We start from the raw sequence: 12062 nt of genomic DNA, 5'->3' as shown, positions 1-12062 counted from the left end.
TACTAGTCTTGGACCTTTCCTTGAAGCATGTCTTGTCTATAAACTTTGTCTTAAAGGGCAGTTTCATTCAACCCTAGCAACACTGAGGAGGTTCTTATTCCCAAAGAAAAAAAAAACTGTGAATCCAGACAAATATATGAGAAGTTCACTCATGTCAGATTAACATTAGAGAGATGTGGGAAATTTGTTCACACATCCACACTGTGAATCAGGGTTATCAAGCATATTTTGGCGCTGGAACAAAACTCACAGTTTTAGGTAAGAAGGTTTTTAATTTTGGCATTAAGTCATTGTAAAATATGTATATCTTTTTTTATTTGAGTAGTGCAAGATAAAAAAACATCTACTGAACATACTAAACAGTAGTATTTTATACCGTGAATGTCAGTTGTGATATGAGTAGTTGTTTGAGCATGCTACTAGACACACTTTTTGATATGACTTCCAAATGCTGTGCAAATTATCAAGCTTACTTTGGCAGCGGCACTAAATTGACTGTTATAGGTAAGTATTAATTCTATCCTGCTTGAAATGTTGCTGGCCCTTCTCAAAGTAGCGAGAATTAACAATACACAGCTAGTAGCAATTTCAGTGGATAGGAATACATTACACTAGAGTCATCAAGATCTTAGAGATCATGAAATTACACACATCTGGTTTGGCATACAGTTTAGATCATGTGAATCAAGTTATTTTCTCGGTAAGCTTTCACACTGTGCTTCTGGAGGCTATCCAGCTTACTTTGGTGAAGGCACAAAACTGACTGTTCTTGGTAAGAAATATCAGCTCATTTCTTGAATGCCCTGAACTAATCTGGTTACCAATGTGTGTGAATAATGTGATTTGCTTATGTAAATATTTGGATCTGTACAAACATTGATTTAAACTGAATGAAATGAAAGCTCACATATTAACATGGGGGGAACGTCTCAAATACTGAGGCTAGATATTACCATACAGCTTTAAATCTCTGTGCTCATATTCACAAGCATATTTTGGAGCAGGCACAAAACTCACCGTTTTAGGTAAGAAAATCAATTCAATTGTAGCCTGTACTGTGTTATATATTTCTAAGGTTATATTTCCTGCCTCATTTAATGCAGTATGTAAAAATACTGAAGCTGTGTTGTCCTGCTTGTTTAGTAGTGTTTTTGTGGATGTGAGTAGAGGTTTTATCTGTAGCTTAGTGTCAGTGTGAGAACTATGATCCTGCATACTTTGGAAGTGGAACTAAACTCACTGTAATAGGTGAGTAAAGTGCAATTTCCATTCAGCCTGCAAGTCTTAAAAGTTCTTAATTTAGTCCCATTTTATGGGAATATAAATAATTCTGGTCTTCCTACTAGTGGGCCAAATAAAAAACCTTGATTTTAATTTGTGGAGTATTAATTTGATAGATGTGCTATAAACATGATGAGTAGGTAATAGTGAAAAATCACAGGTAAAATGTAGGGTTATTTGGACTATGGCACATGACAGCTAGGTGATTTCATTAGTGAACTTGCTTGCCGTGTCACTGGAGCCGGTCAGGCTTACTTCGGTGGAGGGACAAAGTTAACAGTCCTTGGTAAGAAACACCAGAGTTGCTCTCTTTAATATCATTCATCTGTTATCTGGTGTCATGTCTTTTACTTTGGTAATATGTAAAGCTTTGTCTAATAGTGTAATATAGGCCCATCTTGCAAATTGAATGAAGTATACTCAGTTTGTCAAACTGCGGTATATGCAGTAATGATGCATGTGAAGACTCTAGTGAAATGTGAGGCTACAGTGCTATGATGTTTTTTAAAAAGCACTTTTACAATGTACTCGAGCAATATGGCTTTTTGGAATCTCAGTGCTGTGTAGTAGGCTGTATTGAACTTATGCACTGCAGTATTACGAGGTCATCTGAAAAGACTATCGCAAAACTCTATTGACATTGTGACTAATTAGCATTGCACATTATTTTACATATGTTTCCACTGTAATATGTCCTAGCTTGATATTCATTATGTGAAAATAGTGCTGTTGTGTTTGACTGAGTCTGTATGGATGTCAATGGTGGTTTCATCAGTAGCTTAGTTTCAGTGTGACACCAATGATCGTGCATACTTTGGCACTGGAACTAAACTCACAGTAAAAGGTGAGCAGATTTTGAATAAATCATTATAATGTATGATATATATATATAAGGGTTATATGTCCATTCAAGCTGCTCGCAGTGTTTTCTTTAATGCATTGTTTAATTATTATATTCTAAAAATATGTAGTCATATCTTGTCCATAACCAAAATCCATAATAATAAATGTGATTCTGTGCAGGGAGCTCTTTTAAAGATTTGATAGATGTACTATAAACACGATGATCAGGTAATAGGCAAAAATCACAGGTAACATGCAGAGTTATTTGGACTATGGCACATGACAGCTAGTTGATTTAATTAGTGACCTTGCATGCTGTGTCTCTGGGAGCCGTCAGGCTTACTTCGGTGGAGGGACAAAGTTAACAGTCCTTGGTAAGAAACACCATGTTGCTCATAGAGATTTATATTGCAAATTAATCATATCATTCCATTGTACTTGAAGCCCCTACTTTGTCTGATTGCTAATGTGTAACAGAATGTGAGGGTGGTGCAGGTTTTATCTCTTGTGTGGTATCAGTGTGAATAACAACCCTGTATACTTTGGAAGTGGCACCAAGCTCACTGTAACAGGTGAGAAATGCATTATTCCTAAAAAAACATCCAGCATTATTCTCTGTGGCAATACATGCACATTACATTTATCAGTAGTCTGGCAATTATACTACACAAAAATGGTGATTTACAAAGTGATCCAGTCTAAATTGGTCAATGTCTTTCAACACTGTAAACTTACATAATTGATAAATAGATAAAAGTTATGCAGTATTAGAAGAAAGCATGCTGCTAAAAGTAGTCTTTTGAGTCAACGCTGATTATGTGGAGCGGCTGCACTCTGTGCTATGGCAATCCAGCCGTGTTTGGTCCTGGCACTCAACTCACAGTCTTAGGTAAGAGTCTCTTGCTCCATTACTGCATGAGGAAAACTCAAATCTAGACTTTTTAAAATTTTAAAATTCATAATGTGGAAATAATGTTTACCTTAGCTTTATTGTATGTATATGGTGGAAGCAGTCCCTAGGCAATGTTAGCCTAGCAGAATGTGCTCAAGTGTAAGAAGTGCAGGGTGTTTTACTGTTGCTGCTGTACAGTGTGAACACACTGCCAGCACACTTCGGCCAGGGGACCAAGCTCACTGTTCTTGGTAAGGCTAAGCTTATCATTCCAGTTCGCACACAGTGCTCTTAGGGACTCTTCTGCTCTGACAAGTTTATGGATGCGCCTTGTTTGTAAATAGATTCGCAGGAAAATAAAAAACATGTTAATTGATGTAGAATATTTACTGTGGAAGGTGCTGTTTATACTAGTATTGCTACAAAAATAGAGCATGCATTTTTTTGTAATATGCATTAACACTGTTTTATATTTTATATAAAATTGATTTATATAAAATTGATTATATATATATATTGATTTATATACCATAGTTTCATATTGTGCATGTTGAATTTTATTTATAGGTAAAATAATCTACATATTATGCATAATACTTCTTATTGGCTCTGTAAGTAGTTACAGGGTTGTTTAAAAAGGTTTGTAAATTAGTGTGATCATTCGTTTCTTGGAAAGTTGTTTGTGGATTTCCTGCTAAACAGACAGTTAACCTCATCACATAACTGTAATATTAATGAGGCAACAAAGAATTTAATGGGACATCATGTGATCAACCTAAATTTCCTATAAGTGATTAGTACAATAATTTATTATGATTATAAGTTCATTCAACAAAAAGAAGGAAACAGAAACATGAAGAATGCTTACATACTCCCAAAAAATGGGGGGGGGGGGGGGGGGGGTTGCATGTACATCATTTTCTAATTTTCAGTTACAATGCTGTCAGTTCTGTAGCTTTATTTAAGGTTATTAAAAGTCATTAAAATCCGCAATCTACCTCAATTCAAAAAGTCAAGAAAACCTCTGCATTCTTCATTTTGACCTTAAAATGATAACATTTAAGGAAACACATTAACAATATGTGTAGAATTTGTAATATAGTTAACAGCATAAATATTTTCAAGTTATCAATTAATGATGTTATTGCTATCTGATCGAAGTGTGACCTGAAGTGTAAGGTAAGATCGTTTGAATGTGTTTTCCAGTAACCAGTAAACCCCTCTATAATGAGTTTAGCACATGGGCAATGCCCTTCACTAGTGTTAAAAGTTTTCTTATCACTCCATAATGAAGGAGGGTTTTTATAACAAAATCAAATTATCTTTATTTAAATATTTGTATTATAAGCTGTATGATTTAGAACTTCACTAACAATGTCAAAATTCTTGGACATAGAGATACCTGATTTGTAAAGAATGTTGAAAGATTTTTGAGCTCACAAGTTGAAGAATCCTAGTCCAATTCTGTCTGAATCAACAGTGCACTCCAGAGCTATCAGAACAATGGAGTCATCTTGTATTACTGTCATGTAGCTAAAATAATACATTAAAAAATCAATGTGACGCAATAGCACATCACCTATTATTTTGGAATATATTTGACATATTTGACTTATTGCTTTGAATCCTTATTGAATTAAAAGGTGCAAATATGGGTGCAATGTAGAGTAAGTGGAACTAGTAAAGCATCCAGCCAGTTAAACCCACAGTGCACCCATGTGCTAGCACTTATGTTCACTTCCAATTGAGAGTGTGGTGACAACGTTGTGATGCTTCTAAACTGATAAAGTAATATGAAGAAAAATATAAAAGGTGAAAATGTATTTACAAAGGGCACTGCTTGAGCATGGTTAACTGGTTAACCAGATATTTATATTAAAGAGAAAGATATCTTTTAGTTCAAATAGCTTTTGCTGTTATTGTTATTGTTATTGTTATTGTTGTTGTTGTTGTTGTTGCTGCTGTTTTGTGTGCGTGCGTGTGTGTGTGTGTGTGTGTGTGTGTGTGTGTGTGTGTGTGTGTGTGTGTGTGTATGTGTGATCAATAAAATAGCATTTAATGAATGTGTTTTTAACAGGGGAGTGTATCAAACTTCATGAACTGACAACACAATTTATTTATTTTTTTGCTTGTTTTTCAGATCCTAATGCTAAAATCACACCTCCAGCTGTCAAGATACTGGGACCTAACCTTGCTGAAAAGTGTAAGAATGGAAGAGTCACAGTGGTGTGTGTGGCTACTGGCTTTTACCCTGACCATGTGGAAGTGTTCTGGCAAATTAATGGACTGAATCAAATTGAAGGAGTGGCAACAGACAATGCTGCCAGAAAGAAAAGTACAACAGAATCCTCATACAAAATCAGCAGCAGGCTGACCACCACTTACAAAGAATGGAACAAAGGCTCACAGTACACTTGCACTGTCACTTTCTTTAATGGGACAGCAAAGTCGAAGCATTCAGACTCCATAACTGGACCTCAAGGTATGAGTCTAAGCATGCCTCTTTCTACTGTTTATTAGTGGTAGTAGTAGTAGAAGTAGAAGTAGTAGTAGTATTAGATGATGATGATGGTGATGATGATGATGATGATGATGATTAACTCACCTAAATAACTAAATCATGAAAATATTTTCTTTTGTTTCTTTCTTTCTAGGCCTCAGAGGTAAGATCTATCATTAAAATGCCATAGTGTGTACAGGTACTGTAGAGTATTGTGTTACTTGGGTTATATTTCGCAGTGCAGACACATCTCTCTACTTAAATTTATGATATATATTTGCCTGCTCACATTTAGAATAGTTTTGCACTTCTTGCCTTTCTTGATTTCAGGACAATACCTTAAAAATACCAGAATAACAATGTTGGCTTATGGTATATTCATCTGCAAAAGTTTTGTGTATGGCCTTTTCATCATGTTCATCATAAAGAGACAGGTAATTGAGCATGGAGCCACCATTATCTATCATGCCACATACCCTTGTATTGTTACAAAGCAAATCCAGCAGTGAGGGCTTCAATACTGCTTAAAAAAATAAAGTTTAAATATTCTAATGAATAATAATGTAATACTCTTAAATATGCTTAATGTTGCTTTTAAAAATGTCTGAGCAGACATTCACCATGGCAGGATACAAGTGGTATTTTCTGTTCAACAGGGTTTCATATCAAAGTGAAGGAGCTCAGACTGGTGGTATTCTGAGACCTGCCATTCTATCATGTGACAGAGGAGGATGCACCAATGACATGGATATTTTCAGCCTTTTGGGTTCTGTGTATGAAAGCATAATTATTACAATGTGCTGTACTAATACATGCAACTTGGTAACAATGCACTCTGTGTTATGCAGTTTATTGTGTAGTTTGCCTGAACCTTTGCTTTCTTACTATACACCTCTCTTATTGAACAATGTTAACTTTATGTTGCTTTATTTGACGCATTGCGCAAATAGGAAGTCTGATATCTTATGTGTTGCAGTATACAATATTGAAGCTTGTAATGTCTCACTATTTAGATTTTTTTAATAACAGTAGATTTAAATACATGTGTTTATTTCAAGGACAATAAAGATAAATGATGTTTGAAGGATTATTTTGCCATTCATGTGCCCTTCTTTCTGCCCCTATTCCACAAACAGTATCAGTGAGGCCAACTAGGCCCAGACTGTGGCCACTATGATTATGGAAGTGATTTCTACAGGGAAGCTTTACAATGCATAAAAGAATGAGCAGCAAAAAAGTGTCAACAACAAAGAATTGCTGTGAAATTTTCCATCTCAGTAACTACTGCAGTCTAAAATGCTGAAGCCTGCTGGGGCCTCTGTGAGGAAGTTGTTAATGGGGGAGCAATGTTTCCCAATCTTAACTATACGAGGGGCCCCAAAGATAGAAAAGTTGTGTTGATAGAATGTTCTTTCAGTTTATGCCAGGTCTTTTATCATTGTGCTAGCTTCTCTGAGCTGGCATTTGGCCCAGGGACCAGACTAACAGTTCTAGGTGAGTAAGTTACTTCAAAACTTAAGTTTTGTGTCATGCATGTAAATTGTTTGTTCCTTTATTGTGCTTCATGCCAAGTCATTTACAGCTATTCAGTTCACTGACTCAATGATCAAAAGTGAAATCACATTATAATACTTGTTTGTAATAGGTGCATGTACAAACGGGAACCAGTTATTTATTCATTCCATTAATTATTTTTGTTCAGAAAGTACTCAACAAATTTAAATTGTCAAACTAAATTGTTCAATTCAGTTCAAGAAACTTTCAGCACATACAAGTATGTATAACTGGAAAAGTGCTACACAATGTTGGTATCTGTGTAGAAAACTAGTGCTCAACTACCTAATTACAAACCACTGACAAAAACCTTTACGTATAAGTTATGTTTAGTAACACCAATTAGTATCTATGTGTTACTATGTTAATACTCAGAAGTACACAGTTATTGCTGGTAATTACAAAAAGCATGTGGTAATATTATAGTAAATAAAATTTAATATAATAATATATAAAGAAAACTGTAAATTAAATATAATTACAAAACAAAATACAGTTCTATAGTGCAAATGGAAAAGTGTGGCATTCCTGTTACTTGAGGGGCCATGTGTGCAGACTCCGCAAATGTGGTCAACGAGACTTGGCTGCCTTGATGAGATAAGAGCCCCCCCAAAAACGTATTCTTATTATAAAAAGTTGCTTGGTGTCTATTGCGACTAAAATCATTATGTACGTCCTATTCCAAACTGGAAGTTGGAACAAAGACCAAACTCACAGCTGTGCGTAAGTTACCAGATGAGTTACGATGACATTCCTTGACAGTTTGGTCTTAAAGGCTTGAAGTGACTCTCACAGAAGAATCTTTCTAAACATTCAAAACATTCCATGCACAATACCTCTATCTACTATTCATACAGTGTATAGACCTCAACACAATTTATTAAGAAATATCTTAAGAAACATTTCCACTTTTCATGCATAGAACCTATACTGAGGTTATCTATGAATGGAACACGCATAAAACTCCATTTCCTGCAGTACATGAATTAGCTGATAATGAATTATTTATTTTTGTTTTGTTTTTGGTGGTGGTAAAAATTTTAACCAAAAAAAACAAAACAGTGTTTATGAAGTTTTTTGATGTACCAACTGATGGGGAAGTACATTTAAATGTGTAAGATCACTGAAATCGAAAATATTGAAAATCATTTACTCTATACATTTCTGTGTTCTGTCTAATAGTACATTAAAAAGAGCTTTGTTATTCACAAAATTATGTCCAATGCATCCAATGTTCAAAAAGATGTAAATCTAATGGGGATTTTTTTTTTTTTTTCATTGACAATAAAAATTCTGAACAATGACAAGAATACAATATCATCTGGTTGATTCTAGAAAGGACTTTTCACTGTCAATGGAGTTGCGACAGACTATACAGCCCGACAAGATCCAGTAAACAAAAATTACATGATCTCCAGCAGACTGATGGTGAAACGAACTGAGTGGGTTGAGACCAACAACAATTTCACCTGCGTTGTTGGTTTCTACAATGGTACAATGTACAACAACTATACAGATATCATACAAGCACAAAAAGGTAAAGTATTTATAAACAGACCCTGTGCCCTCTAGGACAGGGGTTCAAGGCTGAATGATCTTGGGCCCACTACCCTGGGTTATGTCAGGGGTTCCAGGCTGAGGACCTTGGGGCCCACTACCCTGGGGTACTCACTCTAACAGGCCTGACCTCAAGTCATCAGCTTTTTGAAGCACAGAGCCAAATGTTTTAAGCCAGGAAAAACAAAACCAAAGGAACAGATAAGAACCCAAAGGCCAAGCTCTTGACAAGTTCAACCCTTGAGCTAGATGTCATAAAATCCATTTAAAAACCCTTAATCTAGACTGTCTCATACTTTACTGCATTAGTTTGAATGATGGTAAAATAGATGTTGTTGTTTTTTTCCCCCACCTAGGCCATATTCCAGGTGAGCTGAAACTTCAAACACCTTCCTATTATCATCCAAATGGCTGTTAAAGGGATATTTTTACATATATATTGTAAAAATAATTAAAATATAGTATAAGAAAATATGCTTTTCATTTTCTACCAGTAATACCATATCTGACCTGATCGATTCTGATGTGTTGCCATTTCTGATTTTAGTGAGTACACTTGTCACAGTCCGCTTTAGCTACCTCCTGTTTCTAAGCAAGAGTCTGCTGTATGCTGTGCTGATCTGTACAGTGGTGTGGAAATGCAAGGTAAATATTGTACTTCAATAAGTCAAAATTACAGTCGATACACTAATGCTGCATATTAGTCAATTGATAGATGGGTTTCTTATTGCAGAAAATTATAGAAATAATTTGACAAAAATAAATAAATACATACATTTAACACATTTGTGTCTCATGAAATATTTGTATCTTTTGTTTCTACAGCTTACAAAACCAAAGTCGATGTTGAATGAGAACTGAGGAATTTCATCTGGAAAATGTTATTTAGCAAGAGCATCTATGAAGAAATGCTATCAAGCACTGTAAAATGGGTCACTTTTCAAATGCCATACATGAATAATTTTCCATTATATTCAGCTTAAATAAACAAGATCTTAAATAAACATGATTAATACTGTTCTAAGTAAAAGTAAAAATGTGTAATATAGTGAAACAATCTTTTTTAATTGTTTTGTATTTTTCTATTTCTGATAAAAACTAAAAATGTAATGTTTGTAATGTTTAATCATCTGCTTATAACCTACAATGTTTTCAATTTCTTGAACTGTTTCTTTTGACAAGCAATAAAGTTATAATTTATAACCATTCTTAGTGTATATATTTTTGCCAAAGCATAACAGTACACAAAACAAATAATGAACATATATACAGTATATAGTAAATGAATTTTTAAAAAATTATTTTAATGCACAAATATTCTGCTCATTCAAGAAAGTATTTCCACTGAACTTTCCATTGAAAAATGAGATTAGAGTCTGTGTGGGTGGATTTAAAGGGTGGCATCTGAATTTTCCAGTTTTAAATGGAAGAAGTATAACGCTTTATGATTGGTACGGAACTAATAAGTGAATGACTAATGGAACTGTTTTCACTGGTAGATCAGACCTATAGTATGACAGATCACTAATTACCACCAAAGTGACTTTTTTTTTTCTTCAGAGCATTAACATGCCTTAGGACAATAACACAAATAAAAGGTGGGCAGTTTTAATTACTATAGACTGAAAGTCCTCTAACAATGTAAAATAGCATTGCATTGCACGTAAGTGCATTATTATTATTATGTAAACATACACATACCATAATTTGAAAGATTATACCAGCAGGTATGGGGAGCGGGTGAAGAGGCTAACTGTGTCAGGGTACGTGGTGCTGCAGGATGTGGTTAAAGCCTGTTCACAGAGGTGTGATGTGAAGGCAGACGTGGTGGGGGGGCTGAGGATGTGGCAAGAGCAGTCCCCGAAACGAAGCCTCTGTTCCGGCCCGCCTCTTGCCTTGCAGCTCCTCCATGCCCACACCTGCTTCTGCTCGCTGGATTTCAAAGCTCATGCTGCAGCCTGGAAACTGGTGCAGGGCATGTTACCTTATGAAAGATGCTTGCAGTTTCTCAGCAGTGCTGCACCATTTCCAGCTTGCACGGATTGTGTCACACATCTGCCTATGTGGGTGGAGGATGGCTACTGAACTTACTGAGCAGTAAATAAGATGTTCCACCTACTTTATCTGAAGTTGACACAAACCATCTGTTTCTGTAACAGTGTAATATAATGTAATGTATGAAAATGGAATCATAGCGTGGATTAGAGAATTGAGAGTTTAATTCTAACACAATGTCACTTATTGGAAAATCTACATTGAATAACTAAAAACACATGCTCTTTCTAGTCTTACAATAAAAGACCTCTGGAAGGTCACAAAGTGGAACATGTCAAAGATCACTAATGTATTAGAAAGGACACTACTGACAGCGAAGCACTTGAAGAACACAATCTCTGTAGACAACCTTCGGCCTGGATCATATATAAGGTCATGTTCGATAAACTGCTTTTTATTTGCTTTTTGTTTTTGTTCTTTCCTGTACAAACCTCAAAACACAATACAACACACTAGAAAGTCCAGTCACACTTGCCAGCAGAGCCCCTAGTGGTAAAAATATAAGACTGAATTTTGGTCATGAGAATTTATTAAATACTAAACCTATCTAGTTATCTAGTTATCTAGTTCAAGATTCTTATTCATTTGTGGGGGGAGAGTACTATAGTGCTAGTAATATATTACAAGGGTACTAGTACCCTTGCAAGTTAGCTAATATATGATATTTGCATGTTTTTGTCCAGTAAAGGCTTAGTCAGAATGATTGGGAAATCTACATGAAAAACAGAAGTAAGCTTTGAGAAAACTACCACCACCCTCTGGTGAAAAAATGAAAAATTACTTTCCGTTATTGTTTTGCTTCCCTTTGAACTAGGCATGAGATACCAGTCTATAGTGGTTTCTCACTGAACAAAGCAAACCCTGAAGCTCTATGATCACAGTCAAGGTTTCCAAAAATGTTTCTGAAAATGACAACTGCAGAAGAGGCCTAGACCTCTAACAGTGTTTTTTGTAAGAGTGCCTGTGCTTTCAAAGAGCAATGGAGAATATGTCCATAAACAGGCATCAACAGGCATCTACTTTAAAACAGGCATCAAACATTACTTTGCCCCTCAGGTCTCTCTAATGGCTTGGTGTGGTTTTTGTACAGCTGTATGTGTGCTCTGGGATACTGTGGGGACTGGCTGCACAGTACCAAACAGTGGACCCAGTTTCATTCACACCAGCAGACTCCAGGACCAACTGAAGGTTTTCAGGTCTCTGAGATTTAAATGGGCCCTCACTGGCTGGGTCCATTATCCCGGTACCTACAGAAGTGAATACCAGTTTGAAGCCTGCTTCTGGAGTCCAGCGGTACCAATACAGATTTGGGTTACTAATGCCAGTAATGGAGCAAAAAACATTCAGAGAAGATCCAAAGTAAAGAACCAGATCCGTTGG

At 35.7% G+C, this 12062-nt stretch overlaps 1 gene segment (V, D, J or C); it reads left to right on the top strand.

Annotated features, from left to right (window-relative positions):
- Positions 1-6606, top strand: part of LOC113592095 — a 51646-nt gene extending 45040 nt beyond the window's left edge. The window contains 5 exon segments of the C gene segment in view: positions 984-1025; positions 5157-5498; positions 5671-5679; positions 5847-5950; positions 6173-6606. Coding sequence covers positions 984-1025; positions 5157-5498; positions 5671-5679; positions 5847-5950; positions 6173-6190 — 515 coding nt within the window.
- The last annotated feature ends 5456 nt before the right edge of the window (positions 6607-12062 follow it).

The sequence above is a fragment of the Electrophorus electricus genome, chromosome 13 (assembly GCF_013358815.1).
Source record: "Electrophorus electricus isolate fEleEle1 chromosome 13, fEleEle1.pri, whole genome shotgun sequence".
Taxonomy (NCBI): Eukaryota; Metazoa; Chordata; class Actinopteri; order Gymnotiformes; family Gymnotidae; genus Electrophorus; species Electrophorus electricus.
The sequence above is the reverse complement of the archived record's forward strand: the minus strand, read 5'-3'. Positions and strand labels throughout refer to the sequence as shown.